The sequence below is a fragment of the Chroicocephalus ridibundus genome, chromosome 1 (assembly GCF_963924245.1).
Source record: "Chroicocephalus ridibundus chromosome 1, bChrRid1.1, whole genome shotgun sequence".
NCBI lineage: Eukaryota > Metazoa > Chordata > Aves > Charadriiformes > Laridae > Chroicocephalus > Chroicocephalus ridibundus.
Window position 1 is genome coordinate 66,662,906 of NC_086284.1, and position 22,742 is coordinate 66,685,647.

The 22,742-nt window shown below is 39.9% G+C and overlaps 1 protein-coding gene across 3 annotated transcripts in view; it reads right to left on the reverse strand.

The window, feature by feature from the left end:
• Positions 1 to 22,742, reverse strand: part of COL4A1 (collagen type IV alpha 1 chain) — a 131,197-nt gene that overhangs the window by 41,748 nt on the left and 66,707 nt on the right. For all 3 annotated transcript variants that reach the window (XM_063337735.1, XM_063337725.1, XM_063337741.1), the window contains exons 3-18: positions 11,376 to 11,465; positions 11,241 to 11,285; positions 9,649 to 9,693; positions 9,477 to 9,539; positions 9,322 to 9,375; positions 9,152 to 9,178; positions 7,771 to 7,854; positions 7,596 to 7,658; positions 6,532 to 6,567; positions 5,945 to 5,986; positions 4,304 to 4,393; positions 3,653 to 3,688; positions 3,445 to 3,504; positions 1,171 to 1,215; positions 895 to 948; positions 376 to 417 (exon numbers count right to left, since the gene is read on the reverse strand). In XM_063337735.1, the coding sequence (XP_063193805.1) occupies positions 376 to 417; positions 895 to 948; positions 1,171 to 1,215; positions 3,445 to 3,504; positions 3,653 to 3,688; positions 4,304 to 4,393; positions 5,945 to 5,986; positions 6,532 to 6,567; positions 7,596 to 7,658; positions 7,771 to 7,854; positions 9,152 to 9,178; positions 9,322 to 9,375; positions 9,477 to 9,539; positions 9,649 to 9,693; positions 11,241 to 11,285; positions 11,376 to 11,465 (876 nt within the window). The remainder of the gene's footprint in view (positions 1 to 375; positions 418 to 894; positions 949 to 1,170; positions 1,216 to 3,444; positions 3,505 to 3,652; positions 3,689 to 4,303; positions 4,394 to 5,944; positions 5,987 to 6,531; positions 6,568 to 7,595; positions 7,659 to 7,770; positions 7,855 to 9,151; positions 9,179 to 9,321; positions 9,376 to 9,476; positions 9,540 to 9,648; positions 9,694 to 11,240; positions 11,286 to 11,375; positions 11,466 to 22,742) is intronic.

Sequence of the window (22,742 nt, forward strand, 5' to 3'; positions counted from 1 at the left end):
TATTTGTTGCTGATTAATCTCATTTTTGATTTGAAGTGTGAAAAAAATTATAAACTTCAAAGCTGACAGACTCAGTCTTTTGAATCCTTTTTTGGATACTTTGTATCGATTAACAATGCCTATAATTTTCAGAGTCCAAAACATTTGAAATTCATATTCTTTGAGAGCTCCTTTTCCAAATTTCAGTAATACTTTAAACAACTGTATATAACTTTTCTTTCCATTCAGAAAAAATGAGGACATGACTAATTAGAATGAGATCAGAATGTGTATTGTCTCTCCTTCTTCTTTCATTGTTTGAACACTTTGACTTTCACAAAATTTGTATTTTCATTTAAGTTCAAAATAAATCAAGAAGGTTTTTTTTCTACTTACTCTTCCCGGAGGTCCTGGAAAACCTCGTTCACCTTTGTCACCCTAAATCAAAAAACAATTTACATTTTAAATCCAGATCACATTTTCTTCCCCACAAAATAGGATTTGCTTAGCAAATGAACACTTTGATACAGATTCATACAACTTCCAAATGGTAAGTACCTGGACCATTATAATAAGCAGTAAGTAGTTATTTTGCAGGCCTGTACTGCTTTACACTACGTAAAGAGAAACTGGAATTTTTAGGAAAGTACATTTGTACATATGCTGGCTGGGCAAAGAGCTTGTGAAAATAAAGCCAGCATTAATTAATTCATGTAAGAGATTTAAACCAGGGATACCTAATCTACCCTAATTTTGACTTTTACTAGTCTCTGAGTGATGACTTTACAACTTGGTAACATTCATTTAACATTGCTTTATGTGCATTCACTGCTTTAATGCACATCTATGAACACGCTATACAAGCTCTTAACTCCTCGTTCTGTGTGATGGGATGCAAAGGCCGCTACTACGCACCTTCGTACCAGGCTCCCCGGGTCGTCCTGGAATCCCAAATCCACCAGGCAAACCCTGTATGTGGAAGACATCAAAACCAGAAAAGATAAATATAGTTGCATCTTAGCCCTGGGAGCACCAAAGTTTTAAGTTTTCAAATGAGTCACTAATTCAATGAAAAAAATAACTTTAATTAAATAATTCAGAAGGCTAGAAAATTTCAACCATTTATAATACACAGACAGTAATTTGTTTTGAATGTAAGAAATGGTACTGGAAATTCAGCAAAATACATACGGGTTCTCCTTTTGGTCCTGGTTCACCATCTTTTCCAGGCTTTCCCTATAAAACACAAAGTTCCACTCTGCTTAAAAAGATAAGACACATACATGCAATTTCTAAATACAGTTAGTGAAACACTAGAACAAAACAATCACTATTGTAATGCACTAATTGAAGTGTGCTAACACAGCTAACAGTATAGAGTGTACAAAGCAGGCAAACTGTGACCACCTAGTGCTTATGTTACTCAACATCCTACAAACTGCAAAATTAAATAAAATCCTGTAAATATCCAGGAATAACTACAGAATTCCCAGTCACGGAGGCTTCAAGACAAAATATATCAACAGCACAGGAAACTGGAACCAGACGCAGAAATAGCTCTCCTTCATAGCAATCCCTTTATTTATATATATATATATATATATATATACACACACACTCCTCAGCCTCACAAAACCTTTATTCATAGACATTCAGTGCTCAGTTTCATCAGAAGGCTTGGAGAGTGGCCCCATATCAGATCGTGTGGTAATCTAGTGGTAAAATACACTTCCCTAAATTGAAAGCTATAATTTCAAGTCACGAGGTAGATGACACCCTAGAATCCAAGACTCCCTCCTCCAGAGTAAAATGATTCACCATTAAACCACTGTGTTAGCCTACAGAGAGGATGAGATTCCCTTGAGGTAATCAACACATACATGATAAATGACCTGGTTGGATTATTCTACTTTTCAGCATTCCCTTCCTCTTCCTATGGACTATGAAGGGACCAGCACCTAGGCTTGTAGACTAATCCACTGGAGGCTGGCTTTTACTTGGTGTCACAGTGCTTAGATTGTATGCCTTATCATAAGCAATATGAACATGTCCCACAAAACGAAGAAAAAGTATATACTTAATATGCAAAGTAAATTCAGCCTAAAAACTAATCCCATCAGTTTAGCTCAAAAAATCCCATCTAAAACAACGCAATTGAAGGATAAAAATGATAGAACAAACATGAAAAGGCCCCCATCACCAAAGTGTGAAGCTATGGTATCTAGTAAAGAAGGATTACAAGTAATTTTTAATGATTGATTAAAAATACAATCTGTAAAGTCAGGAGAGTCTTCAAATGTACACTGTGATTGGAATTAATTATATAGGTTCATTCCATGGAACTAGAGTATCAGATCTTAAGATCTGTTCATCTTTCAAAACTTATCCTTATTTTGGAAGTAGTTATGATTTCTTTGATCAGCAATAATTATATATAAAATATCTCAGAAACTTTGTTCAGGGAACTCTGCAGAAACTGAAAACTATATTTTTGAAAAATTCAAAGATACTGTGGTTTCCTCAGCAAGTTCTAGGCCAACGTTTCTCGATTTTTCCAGCTTTCAAGCCCTCATTTACTGTAAGAATAAAAATACATGCACAATAGCAAAGATAACCTCATCACATATCTTTACTGAAAGGACGACAGAACATTTGACCTTGAAGTATAACAGAGAGGGAGATTTTCTCTTTTTCAGATTGAAGTATAATGTCTGTGGATGTGCTGTGTCTTTTTCAAACAGTTTATGAAGACCCACAGTTTGAGAAACAATACTTTAGATACGTTTGCATGTAGAAGACATGTTTTTGCTACCAGCTCAGCTATGAAAGACACAGCATGACTCATGCAGAAGTTGTATGGATGAGACCATGATATAGGTCAGACTAGGCAAATGTAACAGACCATATGGCCTCGAGCATCTACAGTCAGGCTAGAAAGCAGCAGGTGAATGTATCTCAGTCATCTAAATGTTTTGTTCCATTACTCTTCTTTGTAAGAAACCGCACCTTTAGGCTAAGCAGGCTTACTTTGTAGATTGCACGTGAGAGTATTTTAAATAAATTCAACACGTTCCGTTTAGCTTAAGTCATTCCTACTGAGTGATTTGTTTGGCTTTGCTTTTCCTTCTGTTCTGGAATGACTTAATCTCGCTTCAGCTGGGATCAATGGGAGTCTTGCCTTTGCCTTCAGCACTGCAAGCTACTGTTAGGTATCTGTCTTTAGCTATCTGAAACATGTAACATACTAATCGTAGAATCGTAAGCAGGGACATCTTCAACTAGATCAGAGTGTTAATATTACTGTGTGTTATTACTACCTTGACTTGGACATCTGTCTGACAGCAAAACTTGTTTTTTTGAAATATACAAAATTTGCTGTTTCTCTAATGGTTGCTAAGTTTATTTAGCTTATGGAAACAATACAACAACCGTAATTATGGTATTGATAAAGTTGAGCATACTTACACGTGGACCGGGCTTCCCTGGTTCACCCTTTTCTCCTTTGAAACCTGAACCTGGCAATCCCTGGAAAATAAATACACGCCAGACTAAAAATACTGCCAAATTCTCAAGTAAATTAGCTTTTATCAAAAAGCGATAAAGATATTCAGGACCATTATCAGATTCCTCACAATTTTTATAGTAATTGAAAAAAAATCTACACAATACTTACTGGGGCCCCCTGTTCACCCTTTTCACCTGGTTCACCCTAATGAAATTATTAAAAAAAAAAAAGTAGATTAGTAAGCAAATCTCAACCATTATTCATTTAGGTTGTAAATAATTTCATTCTTCATGTCAGCAAAAGCACATTTAACCCTATTCTCCGCTTCAAGAACTATGCCTAATAGTATGATGTGCAAGAAGTTAGACAAACACAAAATATGAATCCATTAAGCTAGTTTATTACACTAATATATATTGCCTAGACTGTCTAATTCAATAATTGAAAAATTCATTAGCACTCAGATTCCAAGAATGTGATTTTGTATATGAAAAGTCCAGTATAAGCTATTTAATTCAAATTTATAGAATAGTTGGTGTTTATAGGACTATGCTTACGAATCCTCCTTCCTCAGAAAGTCCTCTGCTGTGTGTGTTACTTATTTATGCAATTATTTATGCATTTATCACCTATCATATATTTTACAGAGAAACTTCGAGAAAGACAATCAAAATTCATTCATGAAGTATAACAGGAAGAAATTTTTGAAAAATTGGCTGTAGGTGACAATATTTTCTTTTCGCTGTTTTACTGTTTGCTAATTCCTATTGATCATATTTTAATGAAGAGTACAACAAGACTAATCATTTAAGGTCTCACCTTTTCTCCCCTTATGATTTCACTCCCTTTTTCCTTCATATGCGGTGATGGTCCTGGAGGGCCTGGGGGGCCCCTTACGCCTTGTTCTCCCTGTCAACACCAAATCCAGGATAGTCCATTGAAAACAGTACTGGCACTGAGAACAAACATTACTAAGACCAATAACATTAAAGAGAACTACCACTCGCTTTTAAAAATACAGTTAAAAGGTTTTTTTTAAATTCTTATTTCAGCAAAATCCATCAGAGGAAAGGTTGCATACGCAGTTATAAGAGACAAATCTGTATAACGGGTGACAGTCAGAGACTGCCCCGAAGAAAGATCTCTGAATCTCCTGTTAGGGTGAAGACTGATTAATACCAAATATTGTGAACTTATCCAGTTAATTATTGTAATGATACAAAAGTTTTTCAGTGCCTCCCTTAGGAAGAAGGAGATTAGGAGGAAAGAGGTCCGATGCTTGAAGGAAAACGTTAGTCAAAGCTTATAGTGTTCTACCAGCTTTACAACTGTCCATAAAGGACAACTTCAAGATGATAACTGTGGATCATACTTTTTTAGTAAGTACATGTGCATAGCAGGGTCAGAACCTCATCTCCATATACAATGCAAAAGCACTATCTTTTACAGTAAAACACCTCCAAAAAGGCTTGATACATTTCTGCCAAGCAGTAATGCATAACAATACCATTTATTTTTTGCTAAAGACAAACCTGAGGAGTCCAGGAAATCTCCACATACTCCCATCATTTTTCAAGAAATTTTATGATAACAAGTTAATCTCACGTAGCAAAATATTCTATCCATTAGGAAGAGTGTGGCTCAAAATACATAAATAAGGTGGTGGATAATAAAACGCCGTTTAAGTAACATAATTTCCTTATACTCCAAAAGGCCTGTCAATGACACTCATGAGAAGCTTCTGGAGAAGGGCTCAGACATGCTATCAATTTACCAAATTACCCATAACTGCATGTATTTTTTGTCTCCTGAAAATGCAACATAAGGCACTTTAGCCTAGACCTCTCAGTGGGAGAGGCAACACGTTAAACCGAACATGTTTTACCTCCCATTTGATGCTGGTTAAGAGAATAAATGGGATCCTGGAGCACACCTTTTTGGCTTAGTTTCATTCAAAAGCAAACCAATCTGTGTGCTCTGAAAACTGCTCCTGACTGAGTCAAAACACAGTAAAAGGAGGCAACTGAAAGATCTCCTTCAAAAGCACACACTACCAATCTAAACTAAGGCAGACGGGCCCTCAAGAGTCCTACCACAGCACATTCAATCTCTTCCCTCAGAACTAAACTGATTTCAAATAAATCTCATCATGAGTCCTAATATATGTTTCTAGATCTGTCTACTGCAAACTAAAGTAGTTCGTACTAGTCACAGCTGGAAAACAGAATAATGACCTAAATTAATGTCAGGTATAATACCATCAGGAACAAAGTCTGTAACCATTCATGACTTTTGTTCATTTAGGTGTAAGTTACAGATTTACTCAAGTCTTCCAAAAATTACAAAATTACAAAAATTGCTGATTTTCTCCATTGATAGGTTCCAACATTTCATTTATTTAAAATAAATTATCAAAAATATTTCTGACAGTTGTTCTCCACAAGTTTTCGAGAGACTTACCTTTTCACCTTTGGGACCCTGAAAGCCCAAGCCCATGTAGCCCTGAAAATATAAGTTACACATACTCAGCCAATTTTTATCAGTAGTGCATACATGCATACCTACACATATATGAAGGTATTTTGAACCTGGCAAAAGTTAAGAGAGGATAGGAAAGACAGAATATGTCTTCTAAATGCACACGTGAAACAAATAGATTATCTTCTAAACCCCCGCTGTTTTTTAAGTCTTGCATCACAGCAATTTATGAAAAAAATCGAATGAAATTTATCAGGTAATTTTATTGTGAGTATGCTCTTCTTTAAAACACGTTACTGAAAATTTTGCCATTTTTAGATGAGTTCAAATAATCATAGAATGTTGCAATTACTACTGATTTGATCCACTAAGAAAAAAACCTAAAATTGTGTTGAAAGCCTCTCTTTGTGATGCCCATTAAGACATAAAAATATAGTAAAAAGTGTAATAGAGTTACAAAGTGTAAAAGCCCTACTCCTTTAGGACCATTGGTTTCCAAATTTTTGGGGAACTGGTGTGCCAAATAAATAAAGAAATAAACTTAATCTTTATAATAAAAAGAGTCTTACCTTCTCGCCTGGGAGTCCTGGTGGCCCTGGGGGACCCTGTAAGACAGTAGATTTTTAGCATATAAGTGTATAAGTACACTAGATGGAATAATGCCTTATTCTATAAAGACAGCAAAAATGCAAAACTTTCCATTAAACTAAGATGTAAAGTCTTTTCCTGCTACATTGTGCAACTCACAACATAGAATAAATAAAAAACCCAAGGAGAATCTGTCTAAGATATCTCATTAGACCTTGTTTTGCAGTTAAGAATGTTGGACCTAATCAGCATCTAGACAACAGACAGTCAAAGAAAATTCTATGGTACTACACTGTAAAATAACTTTATTGCTGACTTTTTTTTTTTTTTTAACTTTTGCACGTTAAATATTAGTCCTCACCTTTCTTTCATTAAAATGGTTTTTCACATCAGCAAACACAAATACTGACTAAACTGTGCTACCATTTTTCTTTACATCACTTTGAATTTTCTTCAGAAGGGTAAGAAGTCTCACACAGCTCACTTCAATAGCCAGAAACACTGGGTGGACTTTTACCACATGCAAATAACTGATCCCTGCTAGTGTTACCTGCATCCAGTACAGGAAGAGAAAATATTAGGTACCTGTTAAACCTGTGAAAATGTCAAATAGCTGAAATGCCTTCAGCATTTGGCAATTAACATAATAACAGACAGTCGATATCCTGCTTTCCACAGTGCTGCTTACTGTGGCTGCCCTTAAGAACAACTTCAGCAAACATTTTGATTTAGATCTGGCTGCTTGCGGTTTATTTCCTGTAAATTAAGTAGGGGAAGAGGAGAAAGGAGAAATAACTATTACAACCCCTCCAACACAAAAATACCCTCCGAGCCTGCAAGGAGATTGTAGGAACAGCCACTATTGAAAACCTAACGTTACCTACTCGTTCCTGCCATGGTAGAGCTCAAGAAGCTAAACATGAAGTCTGGAACCACGGGTTATTTTTCCCAAAACCCAACACACACCAGCTATACACACCTTGTAGAACTTTCCTATAGTAAAGATCTATAAGTAAAGTGCAAATCTCCATGAGAGGAAACTTACTGGTTCTCCTGGAGGCCCTTGTGGCCCCATTGGTCCCTGAAAACCTTGAGTTCCAGGTGGACCCTATGAAAAATTAAAAGGGCATAATTAAAAACCGATATTTATTTAGTAATTTCATTATACTGATACAATTTTAATTGAAGATCACTGCTATTCAAACATCATTTAGACTTACAGGTAGTCCAGGTTGGCCAGGAAAGCCTTTGTCACCTTTTAGCAAACTAGGAGGTAAAAGACCAATCACTTCACCTGGATCTCCCTATAATAAGAAAAGAAAAAGAGTAATACTTGAACATCCATTCAAATACATTCAAAAAAACTAATATTGAGATGAGAGGGAAGTAGGAGCTAGGAGAAGTTTGGAATTATTTGGAAAGCTGACTTAAAAAAAATCCCCCTCTTGTAATTCAGCAGAAACATAGCAAGAGATATTACAAGTTAAGACCTTAAGTGTCAAATGTCCTTTAAAGCCAGCTGAAGAGATCCCAGTATCAAATCTTCCTTTATACGCTAATTTCCTATACTGTAATGGGGAACCAGAAAGATCTTCACCCAAAATTTATCACTACTACAGTGTCACCACACAATTTGAGCATCTGACCTAACAGTTGAGAGAAGTGGTAACCTCACAATCTCTTTTCCAGGCTGAGATCTTCAGTCTTATACCCAATTTTGACATAAAAGCCATTTATGGCATCCTTTTTCTTCAAAAAAAGAAATCCCCTTTGTCTTACTTCAGGAAACTATTCTGATCGTTATCCACTTCTTTATGTCTCTCTTTCTGATAGCAAAAGATCCAATTTTTTCTATGTTTTTGTACAAAGTTGCAATATTGTAAGTGATTTTGTTTCAGGAGTTGTGTACCTATAATGTTATGAAGAAACATTCAAGTACTTCTGTGTTTCTAGACTGAGTCAATTTTTCCCATGTGAGAGAAAGAGAAAAGGGCATTTTACAACTTCAGGTAGTCCTGTCATTACAAATCTGAGATTACATTCAGCCTTTGTATCTGTTCATTTTAAAGAGCAAAAGCTCTCTGTTGACATTCAATATTTCATTCTCCAGCTCACAAAACGCACTCAGATACCTAGTTAGTTTAATTATTTTTTTTATGAAAGCTGTTTAGTATGTATTGGATGCATCTAATATTGTAGACCTTCTTCCAAAAACTTTATCTATTTAAAACTATTAAGATAAATGAAATGTCAATACCGAAACAAAAGTTTTAACCATAAGATCTATCTAAATCTTTATGCACAATTGGGTACCCACCGTACTACTTATACATAATTTATGATATATACTATTTTTTTCTGTTGTAATCTCTGTAATACTTACACTTTAAGACCTGCATGGAACAACACATGTGTTCAATTGTTACTAACTGGAGGTCGCCCCACTGTCTTTAGTGGGACTGCAGAAGAGAGTACAAAGGGAAACATGCCAGTAAAATTTTTCAGTCCTTAAGTAAGGACTCCTCGTCTTAGAGGGTGTAGAGTTCACCTTAATTCTTACCGTTAGAAGCAGGATATGAACACACTTAGAGTAAAATGTACCTTCATTCCAGGAGGTCCTGGGGGTCCCTGTTGAAAAAGACATTTGATGTTATCTTTCCTCAGTATCGTAGATTTTATAACTTACATTCGGTGTAATTTCAGGTAGCTATATTTGCATTATAAGAATCAGAGTTGAAACAAGTGAATCAAGCATGATAGAATCTACTTACTATGCTCCCAGTCAGTCCTGGTAAACCTGGGGGACCTACTGGACCTCTTTCACCCTGAGGGGAACAGAGAAATTGGTTTCATTTAGGGAACATATGCGTGAGGGATGTTTTTATTTCAACACAGAGATGCTGTTATAAACATATGTAAATGTCACCTTCGTGCCATTACATCCTGGAATGCCAGGTGGACCAGGAGGGCCATCTTGTCCAGGAATGCCCTACATGAAAAGAAAGTAAAGAAATTAGCAATATTAGCAATAATCCTGGTCAGATGTCACGATTAAAACCTTGATGTTCATTGTAAAAACACTTATACTTCATACGTACAGGAAGGCCTGGGTTTCCTGGAAAGCCTGATGCTCCTGGGGGGCCCTGCAATTGAGAAAAACAACATGAGAAGACAAACCCACAACACAGCAATGACAAGCTGCAGCCTGAGTCGCAACTTCAGTGGTGACAGTCAAAATATAAGAAACAGTTTATTTTAAACTTCCTTAACGAAATAGCTCTAATCTTCAAAACCTCTCAAACATGGCACCTTAGTAATCGATAACTGAAAGCAATTTTTTATATTTCTTTCACTTTTTTAGCATCAATATGGCTTTCCTTCAACAGGAACTGAACCAGAGCCTTATGTGCGGGTAAAAAGGAATGCAGAGGTGCTCTCATTCCCAAAATGAAATTTACTGTAGGTACCTCTTTATAGCAGAAGAGGATGTTAATGCACTGTAAAGACGCTTCTCTATCATTCATGCTCCACATCAGTGTACCAATTCATCCTTATTACTAAAAAACCTACCAGGTTGAGATAACTCTTTTTCCTTGAACAGCTTTTCAGTGTAATGAATCAGGAGTTTAACTGGGCACATCATTTTCATCCTCCCAGCTTATTTATTCATGCAGTATTTCCTAATACATGTATTATGACGCAGAAAAGATGTATGGGAATCCTGTGCTCAGATAGTATGTTTGCATCTTCCAAAACTTTATAATTGCTAACATATAGTCTACTTGCACTGTAGCACACAAACACATTTGCCAGGGGATGACAATTTACATTAACACTCAGGATACCCCAGGGTATCATGAAGGTCGTGGATTGAAATAAGGATTTTTTGATCTAGCAGAATACCCCCTCTATAATAGCTCAGAAATTGTAGTCGATTCAGTAAATTCTATGTGCTGCAGCAACTACAGGCAAATGGAGAACAAAACTGAGAGGCATTTTGAAAATCTTTGGACAAGAGGGTATAGCTGAAAATGTATGCATCGTTACTGGTCAAGTCATTTAAATCCTCTTTCATCATTACATTATGAAACATGAAAACACTCAGAATGAGTTTAGCACCTCACAAAGCCCCAAAAGACATGACCCTGGCTAACATAATGTGCTAAAATAAGTGTTACATAAGTGTCGCATTAAACAGAAATGGCAATGGGAAGGTTACAGGCATATTCAGAGCCTCTTCTAGCAAAGTCAAGAGATCTTTGGCTCTGCAACTTGTGCACTTCTTTAACATGTGTGTGCTCATGGGTGTGTCAGCTTCTCTGCTGGAGTGCTTCAAGGAGGTTAGATGGCAAACATAAAGGAGAATTTTGCATAAGGTCATAAGGCTGGTTCATATTCAAGCTGGAAGAAAGCTTCTTGGTACGTCAGAAAGATATCAATGGCATATAAAAACCAGTGTTGTTGATGCAGTGGTAAGTACCAGGTGAAAATGCAAATGGACAAAGGCACTGACTGCCCAATACAGAAAGAACTTCAAAGGCAAATGCAAGAATTCTGAAATTATTGTGTAGCACAAGGGGATGTCATTGATTAGCTCGAAGAAGTCTTGCACTTGAAGGCAGACATGGAGAGTTAAAGACATATAAACCCATAGAAATCAGAATTGCAAAAAAAGCAAGTTAGAACTCACTCTTGTTCCCTTTGTTCCTGGCAGTCCTGGTTCTCCAGTATCACCCTGCAAAGGAAAAGAGATAGCTTTGTCTTTCCTAGGGACAACAATTTAGGGAAATGTGAGTGTTTTCAATATTAAAGCCTAAGTTCTTACCTTAAGCCCTGGTGGCCCAGGGGGACCTTCAGGTCCTTGCATTCCAGGAAACCCAATCACACCCTGTAGTCCCGGCAAGCCTCTTTCTCCCTGTGGAAGAAGAAAACTCATTAGCAACTAAACAACTGATGCTGCTTCTTCAAGCAACCCACATATCCCCTGTTTCTGTGCTCAAGAAACCTGTTAGGTGGTAAGAAGCTACAAGTGACAGCAAACATTTCATGTTGGTATTTGACAGAAGGATTATTATAAACAAAGAAATATTTCTGGTTCAATAATAAGTTGGCAGAGGATGAGTGTGGCATAACAGAAAAGCGCTCTTTGAATATCAATTAAACCTTTTTTCTGCCTCCATGGATAGCACTGTTCATAGCATGTTTATGCCCTGGGGATCAGGAAGGCCACTTTCCCTCTAATAAGACCTATCTTCATTCCTACAGAGACGCTGGTAAATCCTGGTAGAAAATCTAACACTCCAAATCAGCAATTAAATTCCTTAAAACAGCAAATATCACTGTTCAGTCACTGCTGTCCAATACTACCAAACGAGGAGTCCAATACCACTCCTCTTCTTATATATCATTCACAACAGCAGATTTTGGAGACCAGGCTTGTCACTTAGTCCTCAATTTCAGGGTGGTTCAGAGGCAGAGTGCTTCGAGATACAGGATCTTCCCAAGAAGCTGAACACACAGATTGTATGTGTCATCCTTTAGGTTCTTCTTCAATGCTGTATAGGACACCTGTGTTCTCTGTGCTGTCCCTCTCCCTACAATCCCAAATATATTTAAATCAGATAAATCTAAAGGCAGAACAACCATCCACACCCTAGATCAGTATTGCAGCTATTATACGTTCACCATACTTGGACTCCCAGTGAAATCAAGAGGAACACTGTCTGAATAAAGGCTGCAAAATCTACACATAGAGAGAAAAAAATTATGCATGTTCAAGTCTGAAAACAGCAAATCAAGCAAATCAAAAGCCAAATGTTCCATGTAAGAAGTAACCAGAGTTGTCCTTTCAATGAGTGGTGTGAAACAGGGAGAAATAATTCATATGGTCCAAAAAATGTGGGAATGTTGGATGAATAAAACATCAGTGAGAAACTACAAAAAGGAAAAGGTATCCAAGTTTGGACAACAGCTAAAAAACATGGCACCTGTTTTAGAAACTCAAAATACAGACCAATTTTCAAAGCATACCAACAAGAAAATAAAAACAAGGATCAAAACACACAAAAGGATGCTACACAAAGATTTAAGTATTTTCAGCAAAACAGCGAGAGATGAGACTGCTATTTGTAATTAGCAAACAATTTAGGATGGTGAACAGCAAGACACTTTTCTCCTGTTTGCTCAGGACACAGATTCCCAGCAATATGCTGGTAACTTGCAGGGGTCAGCTGAGGTAGGTATAACAGGCATCAAGTAGGTATAACAGGCATCTTGCAAAGAAACGGTTATGATACGCAAGCAGAGGAAACTGAGGGATGACCTACGGACACGGTGCTTGTTACAGTTTTAAAAGATGAGCGGAACTGGAAGATTTGTGGAGTTGCTGGGTTGATGTTGGTTTTCAGCTCCTTGGCTAGGATTTTGTTAAGAAGATGAAGAGACAAGGGAGAAGAAAGGTGATTGACAGGTAAGAAGAACAGGGCCAAGGAGGAAGGAGGGGAGAAAACTATAACTGAGATGATTAGAGCATGAGAAAGTGAAATCAAAACAACACTCATTTATTAAAATTTCCTGCCAGGAAAAATTCCCCTGCTGCTTCTCCTCTCCTTCCTCCCACAAAAACAGATTTTTCAATAAAAAGGTGTTTTCTGAGGCAAATAATCAGTTTTTTCCTTGAACTGATGAAATGGCATGGTCTCCTCTATTTACTCCCCCGATATTCTCTGTCATGGCTTGAGAATAAAGGTCGCTAGTAACCCAAATCTGAGGCAGTGCGTTAGACCACAAAACACAGCAAAACAACTGAAGAAATACATTTCTAGGTCAGCTGTAAGAGGTACAAAGTCCAAGTTCTAAAGTAACTAAAAATGTTTTGAAAAGTATTTTAAGGAAGAAGGTATCAGGATCCAGGCCTCTGAATAAATGTTGAAGTAATTAAAAATCTGAAGGCTATCCGAAATGTTGAAAGTATTACCGAGGTTTTTAAACCCATCTTTTGGCTGGCTAATTGGCACTGCAGGAACAAGTGTACTTCTACTTTCTGCTCGGCCCAGCCCTCAGGAGTCCCAGGCATTGAATAAAGTAACAGGGAAAGAAGACGACTTCCCTTGGGTTGAGGAGGAGCGAGTGAGGGACCAATTAGATCATCTAGATATTCACAAGTCCATGGGCCCTGATGGGATGCACCTGAGAGTGCTGAGGGAGCTGGCGGAAGTCATTGCTGGGCCGCTCTCCATCATCTTTGAAAAGTCCTGGAGAACAGGCGAGGTGCCTGCGGACTGGAGGAAAGCCAATGTCACTCCAGTCTTCAAGAAAGGCAAGAAGGAGGAGCCGGGGAACTACAGGCCGGTCAGCCTCACCTCCATCCCTGGAAAGATGATGGAACAGCTCGTTCTGGGTGTCATCTCAAGGCGCGTGGAGGAAAGGAAAGCTATCAGAAGTACTCAGCATGGATTCACCAGGGGGAAATCATGTCTGACTAACCTGATAGCCTTCTACGATGGCATGACTAGATGGATAGATGAGGGGAGGGCGGTAGATGTGGTCTACCTTGACTTAAGCAAGGCGTTTGACACGGTCTCCCACAGCATCCTCATAGGGAAGCTTAGGAAGTGTGGGTTAGATGAATGGACAGTGGGGTGGATAGAAAACTGGTTGAAAGATAGAGCTCAGAGGGTTGTGATTAGGGGCACAGAGTCTAGTTGGAGACCAGTGACGAGTGGTGTTCCCCAGGGGTCAGTACTGGGTCCAGTCCTGTTCAACATATTCATCAATGACCTGGATGAGGGGATAGAGTGCACCCTCAGCAAGTTTGCTGATGACACCAAGCTGGGTGGGGTGGCTGACACACCGGAAGGCTGTGCCGCCATACAGAGAGACCTGGACAGGTTGGAGATCTGGGCAGAGAGGAACCTTATGAAGTTCAACAAGGGCAAGTGTAGGGTGCTGCACCTGGGGAGGAACAACCCCATGCACCAGTACAGGTTGGGTGCTGACCTGCTGGAGAGCAGCTCTGTGGAAAGAGACCTGGGAGTCCTGGTGGACAACAGGATGACCATGAGTCAGCAATGTGCCCTTGTGGCCAAGAAGGCCAATGGCATCCTGGGGTGCATCAAGAGGAGCGTGGCCAGCAGGTCAAGGGAGGTCATCCTCCCCCTCTACTCTGCCTTGGTGAGACCGCACCTGGAGTACTGTGTCCAGTTCTGGGCTCCCCGGTTCAAGAGGGACAGGGAACTGCTGGAAAGGGTGCAGCGGAGGGCTACGAGGATGATTAGGGGACTGGAACACCTCTCTTATGAGGAAAGGCTGAGGGATTTGGGTCTCTTCAGTCTGGAAAAAAGACGTCTGAGGGGTGACCTTATCAACGCTTATAAATACTTAAAGGGTGGGTGTCAGGACGATGGGGCCAGGCTCTTTTCAGTGGTGCCCGGGGACAGGACAAGAGGCAATGGGCACAAACTGGAACATAGGAAGTTCCACCTAAACATGAGGAGGAACTTCTTTACCCTGAGGGTGGCAGAGCACTGGAACAGGCTGCCCAGAGAGGTGGTGGAGTCTCCATCTCTGGAGACATTCAAAACCCACCTGGACGTGTTCCTGTGTAACCTGCTCTAGGTGACCCTGCTCTGGCAGGGGGGTTGGACTAGATGATCTCCAGAGGTCCCTTCCAACCCTATGATTCTATGATTCTATGATTCTATGATTCTACAAAATCAGATGTTGTGTCACTTCAGAGCAGGATTTCACATTGAACCCTGGGCACTTGCTCTCACTTGCTCTCCCAGACCTGCTGGGAGATGGACTAATGAGGGAGAAGACACTCAAGTACATAGAAGGGGTTTCCATTGCTGAAGGAAAGCACAACATGTGCAAATGAGAACAAGATTATTTTGACACCCATGGAGAAATATGAGTCATGTGTAACACGACTAATACTTTCTGCACTCAGGAGTTCCGTCCATCTGAGGATTTCAACACACTTTGAAGCACTGCAGCCTGCAACACAGGGAAATAGTCTTTCCTCCATTCTTAAGGGAAGATAAAACTGAGGTTTACAGATCAGATTTTCACGTAGTCTAAGGCTCCCTTAAGACTGTTCTGGCGCTGTAAAAGGGCCTTAACGTGCCTGTAAATCACTCACTAAGGTAATGACCGCTTCAGCTTGCCAAGGAGGTTAACTCAAGGCTGGAAATAAATACAAACTTGGGCTTCCAAGGCAACTATAGTCAAATCTCTCAGGGCTGTCTTCAACCTCCCAGGCTGCCCTGTCTGAGGGGTAAAACATAGCTGCAGGAGCAGAGCCGAGAGTGTACCGAGTCACTTCAAGCTAAGATACATCCAGGTTTCCCTAGAAACATTTTATTCTACTGGCTTGAACTGTTAGGCCAATGAGAAAAATAACTGGCTATTTATCCAGGACTTCTGGACATCCAGTCAAGCTACTGGATGTCCCAAGGCCTGGAAAGCATAACTCCCAAGCATGTGGAGGGCTGTACCATCCTAAATACTGCAGAGTCGTGGCTTCTCATACTGGAACCTAGCTCATCTTTTTGCTTGTGATTTGACAGAGGGAAGTAAAAGAACATAAAGGTGACTACATGTGCGAGAGCTGCTGGATCTTTCTCTGCATGCAACCTGCCACTTATTCTAACAGGGGAGCATTGACTTACACACTGCTTACACCTCTCCCTCTACTCTGCCTTCACATTTGATTCTACTGCAAAGTTAAGTCTGGGGTAAATAGTCCAAAGTAAGTATTGGGTAAGTAGCCCAAACTTGTTCACTCTCAGGCTACACAGTTAACGGGACCTTACTTCTCCATGCCATTCACAGAAACTCAGAGAATTTAGGACAACCTATTCCACCAAGACCCAGTAACACATGAAGGGAGGTTTCCTGGGTTCCAGTCCCTTTCTTTAGTCCAGGTATCAGACTGTCTCTTTGTATAACAGTCTTGGAAAACTGGTGTTTCAAAGCCTGTAAGGAAAGAATCATAGAATAGTTTGGATTGGAAGGGACCTTTAAAGGTTGTCTACTCCAGTGTCCCCTGCAATGAGCAGGGACATCTTCAACTAGATCGGGTCACTCAGAGCCCTCACTAATGAACAAAGGTCTTACTTCAATACTCCTGCTCCTGTTAGTACCAACTTCCACCATGAGATTTTTTTTTTGCATCAGTGAAACTACACCAAATTACAGTAAAATTCCATCAGTCTCAAAGTATCTACACTGAACAAGAGAGTACAGAAACTCTATCATCTAGAAGCTGTAAAGTCATGTGAATGCGGGGCTCCAAGTGTCCTAATATCACTGGGTAGATTAGCCTGCAGAGATCACTGGGGTAGCAACATTTCTACTGTTGCTTTCCTACCCGAAGCGGCTTATTTGGAACTTCAAGCTCAGATGAAGCTATTGCTTATTATGCTGTGCAGTACAGACATAAGCATGACCTGAAGATGTCTTGCATTGCAAGGAAATACTTGAGCAGCGTCCTTTCCTTGCTTGCCTGCCCAGTTCCTTTCTTCACTCAATGTTCCAGCCAAACAGGCCAACAGCTAGTGTTTGCACTACATTTATGCTGCAACCCATTAAGCATCCACGCTACATAAATTGGCAAGAACCAGATCACCGCTGCTACCCCACTTATTTTTCGCTCAGCACTGAGATTTCTAGCTGTGATGCGTGAAAAGCGTAAGACTCTCACTGCAAGGGCTATGTATTGTTCAAGTTCCAATATTCACAGCTGCAAAATGTTGGCAAGTAATATTGAAAGAGCTTCTGCTTCTTACAAATCAATTCATGAGACTCAAAAATTAAAACAGATGTAACCAAGTCATCTGTACCTCTGCTGATTCAATGCAAACTGTCAGAAAGCACAAAGGAGAATTCATTACTCAGCTCACAAAAATTAATATTCTGCCACTCAGCTGCTGAAAATGCGGACGTGCTACACTTTTGCGTAGCAAGTGCTGTCGCTGTTGCACTCATTTGATAAGCAAGATGTTAGCCCAGCTTTTGTGAAATGCATCCAAATGCCTTTGCATTAGATAGTTCAAATTAAAAGCAATTGAATGGACTTTTAAACAGAGGTGAACCTGTTAAGAGCATAACTACATGGGCTGATATTTTTGCTGGCACCTACCCTTCCAAATTAGCTATGAAATGCTGTTTGACATATGGAACAACTGCAGCTTGCTATGAAAGAGTCACATGAAGTAGTTTCAGAAGATTCAGCTGTAATAAATTAAGTGCTGAGGGGGAGGAAATAACCACTACCCCATCATAAATTATTTCCCCTATTATTTTGTCTAGAGACTGCTGGACTGGGAGATTTTAGACTTGAGAGACTGGTAACATGGATATAAATCAACTGTTTCCAGAAGTGTGGGCTCACGGGGTGTCTGGCCTGTATGAATACAATGTTCTCAGGCTCTCCAGAGACTCAGGCACACGGTGAATAACAATGTGCAGATCTTCCCCAAGCGATTTGAAAGGTCCTTCGTTTGCTTCTGCCAGCAATCGTCCTGCAGCTGAGATGGGAGGACTGACACGTGCCTGCCCTTCAGACGAAAAGGCATAGAGCTCAATCTTAGGGACAGATGTCAAAAGGCAGCTGAGCTGATCTACCCAGCAAAGGTGGCTCATCTCCTCCTCCTTTTAAAGGGATGGTGCCACGTCACTCTTCTTTACACCAAATGGTATGATTCCCTTAGCCTCCACCATACCACTTCAGCTCACTAATTTTACTCACATTTATTTAGTGAGTGAGCTTGTTCCGGCCTCAGTGAGCTGAGGAGCTCATCAGGTGGCCAGGCAGCTGCCAAAACTGACGTGAAGAGGACACAGCGATGCAGGACACAGGGCAGCAAGGCAGTGAAAGCAGCTTCTCACACCAGCGCAGTGGGGTTTGCTGGAGTTCATCCACCAGAGCTCCTCAGCTGTGCTGTCACTGCAAGAGGAACTGAGCTGGGAGCCAACAAACGCTTGACCTTGCCAGAGAAACCATCTTCAGACTGGTGTTGATGCTTACTCCAACATTGTTATAAGCTTAGACTTTCTCTCTCACAAACACCCATGCTCCCCTCTTCCCAAAAGCTAATGTTCATTGAACTGAAATGCCAGCAAGGGCATGTGTGGCAAAGAAATCCAACTGCTTCAAGATGAAAATTGATGATGCGGTTTCCAAAAAGAGAGAAGTAGGGCCCGACGATTCCGCATTCTCTTCTGTTTTTCTCTTATCCGAACTCTGATTTTAGAAACAGTTTCAAACATTGCTTTTGAAAGAGATTACAGGCCTAGGTACAACTGTTAACAAGAAAACCCGCCATCCAAAACATTCATCACACCCTGATGATCCAATACGACCTTGTAAAATCTACAGTCATGCACAACAGCCTTGCAATGCCCTAGATGGTTTCTACACAGATTACCCCAAGCCATATCAGAGGAGAATGCAAGCTCTGTATTTGTTCCTTTAGCTGATGTAACTGCCAGCACTCAAGTGAATTGGCTTTGAGGTGTCAGACCAGTAATTACAGCGCACAGTGGGAAACACTATTGTGCGATCTGAGTAGCACTCTGGAGTCACTGTGTTTCTCTCCACACTCTTTTAAACATGTGTTACAGAATTGTAATTGGCTCAGCGTTACACCAGTGAAGAAGCAGAGGTGGGGAATATCCAATTCTTTATTAAAAGAATATTTTTAACCAGCAGAGGGAGCACTGGCCTTGAATATCTTTCAGGATTAAAATAAACATGTAGAATAAATATCATCTGTTTGTCCTCAGCTGCACTCACCATTTTCAGTATTTTATTGAAAGTGTGAAGTGGATATCAGTCAAACAGAATTATTGCTATATGCTCACAGGGCAAGTGTCCTCAAATGCACTAAGGATGCTTAACATTACAAAATTCCCACCACAAATCCTTCAGCACTAGAATCTATCTGTGCTATAGCTATACAATTCTGGAGCCACACGAGTAAGAAGTAATTAATTACACAAACAACTGTGAAGACATGCAAAGAATCTGTGTAGGAGCTCTGTAAAGATCTTGGCTCACCCAGAAGTTTTGGGGCTGAGCCCCTGACAGCATGCAGAATGGAAAAGAGGGGCCAAGGGGATAGCGTGGGGGGAAAGTCAGCGAAGTCTGGATTCTCGCACTGCCAGGAAGCATCTGAGAAAGCTCACTCATGTGGAAGCACGAGTCCAGCATTTTTGGCATGACTAACATAAGGAGCAGCCATGACAGTTTTACGGCACCTGCACGGCTCCACAGTCAGGCTGGCTGTGGGCTGGACGAGTCCCTTGCACAACTTCAAGCATTACCAGGGCCACTCTACATTACACGCAGACACATATGTCGACAAAAGAGCTACCCCAACAGCTGCTGGGGAATAGCACTCGCTATAGTCATGCCCTCTCTGCCATGGTGCTAGTTCTGCCATCTCCTTCTCCCTTTTTTCCCCTCACCCTTGACTTTCACCTGTGGGATTCCTTCAGTCTCACAGTTAAAGCAGCTCTCAGGCTGCACTTTGAGGTGGGAATGCTGAGAAAGTGCCCACTTACGATGCAAAAGCCAGTGCCGTACAGGTTCACATACACCGGGGCAGAAGCTGCACTCCCATCACCAAGTGATGGCATCTCACTCAGCTCTGTTTTTTCACTCCCTGAAAGAATTATTCTTCCTTTCATGAAAGTATCCTTTCCCAAGCCTCATGAATTTACAACACCGGGCAACCTGTGCAGCTTGATACAAAATGCACCCAAACCTCCCGACAGTGAATCTATCAGTATAAACATTTAATTAGAAAGCTGTTCAGGTTTATGGTTCAGGAACTAAGCCTGTGCCTCTGCCTCCTAAATAAGAAAGAATGCTTAGACTGAAAGCATATTTCAGTGTCGCCTCATGGCTGCATAGAGCATTCCTCAGGAAGCTGCTAAGTGCTTCCCAGGAGTATAAAAATAGAAATAACGATCTTTGATTATCCTTTTCTCTACATCTCAGTATGTATGTGCTTAGTTGCTGTGCAAGTAAGTGGGTGGATATACAGTGTGTCTGAATTTGATTTAGAAGCTGAATAAGAAGTAAAACAAGCTGAGTGAAGTAAAACTAATATTCAAAAGTCACTCAGCCTCCATTTAATTAGTGTCAAGCAACCGGTTGCCTATAAACATCATACAATTTCAGTTAAACAAGCTATAAGTAATGGCCCCTCCCTACATAATTTACTAAGCCTTCTTCATATCATTCCTCTTCTTGCTCACACCATAGTTATTCCTCATTTTCCAACTGCGATATCAGTTTTTTCAAATTTCCCAAATTTCACTTTTGGGGACTTCTTGAGCTTCTTAACTTAAGCTCTACATGTTTCCTTACATTTCCTTACATTTGTATGTCTTTGGGTGATGTACTTTTTGTATATTTGACTCCAGTGTAGGTAAATGTTACAGATCCAGAAGCAGCTAGCATGCCGAGGAGGAGCATATTTGTACTTACAGCAAAATATTATTTTGCTTGGTTTCCCTCCATAAAAAAAAAAAAAAAAAAAAAGAAGAAAGAAGAAGAAGTCACTGAAGTTTAGTAAGGTACATGCACCTTTCACTTATTCACAAAAGACAGCATGTATGACCCCTAGTTTGAAGATTTTACAAGCCAGGAGTAGTCTACCTCAAAGAATGATTGAGGGCATGGTATATAAAGGACAGGAATACAAAGACAAGACTAGAAGACAGCAGAAGACAATAGACAGCAAGTGAACTTTCTTTTCCAACTGTGGAAGTCTGTTCGCAGTTTAACACCAAGGTATGTGGTTCATTGTCTTCATGTTTAAACTTTTCTAATTTTTGAAAAAAAAAAAAAAAAAGCAAAACGCTGCAGAGCTTATGATGTTTCAGGAGGAAGTCACAAAAACCTTTTACCAAAGGTACCCAAAGGTACACATGAGTTTTTCCAAACTTTTTTTTTTAAATCAGACATGGGTCAAGGAGCCTCTTCCTGTCAGTTAGAACCACCCTGGGGAATAGAAGAACCTCAAAGAACCACGAGGGAAGTGGATGTTTGAAGGACAAATCCGTTTGCAGTGTAAAAAGAAGGAAATTCTATCACCTGCAGACAGGTTGAATCAAAAGGGTACTATATTTCCCACCCCTTCTAATCATCTGTTGAACTCATTAGGTCTGAGTAACTCTTCCTTTGTTTTATTGCACATTGTGTTAAATCACTTCCAGTGTTGAAGGTCCAAGAATATAAGGGGCAAAAATGCTCCACGCCCTTCCTTCTTCATTAGTGAAAATTATTTAGCATTTGTTTGCCTTTGGCATTGTTTAAAGGCTCACATTTAAAGATGAAACAGCAGAAAAAAAAAAGTGTCTTGAACTTTTCAGGTTTTTGTAATTTATTTTTGTTCAGATACTAGACCTGGAATGAAATGTGACGTTACATGCAAGTTTTATTCTCTTGCCAAAGGTTTGTCATGGACATATTTACAGAAAATAATCTCTTCCATAAATAGTAAAAACATGGGCAGCTGGTCCTAGACAGTACAGACTGCAATGAAGTTCTCATAATGAAGTAGCTCATATCTTAGAGAGTACATGACAGACAGTACTATTCTAGACACTGCTATTCTAGCTGCTTTTTGGGGTTAGGTTTGAAATAGCATTTCTAAAGTTTTCAACATTTTGAAAGTTGCATAAGAATGAAATATCTTTCCACAAAAGCTAGTGGAAATATTCTAGCTTCTGACTTTTTATCATTAAAATACCAGCAGGTATTGTGCCTCAAAAGTGTAAATCAGTGTTTCTTCAATTTAATCTCTAGTCTTTTGACTCAACCAGAAGCATTGGAGAACAGGAAATACAATAGAATTTTTTTCTACCACTGTCAGGATTGTTCAGCCTAAACCAATTAAGTTGTCAAAGATGCAACAACCGTGAATAATAACGAAAACGGAATGCTTTCCGTATTTTGACATTGTGGAGGATATCAGCATCGTTACTTGTCAGTAAGCGCCAACCAGAAGTTGGTACACAGCTTAGTAGGTGTCTTTTTAAGGTTTTCTTTTTTCTTTCTCTTTTTTTTGGGGGGGGCGGGGGGGGGGGGTGGGTTAGGGGGGGTGAAGGTGAGGCTGTGTAAACAGGCTTGTCAGAATCCATTGAATCCGTGATGACTGACTGCCACCCAGAGGAG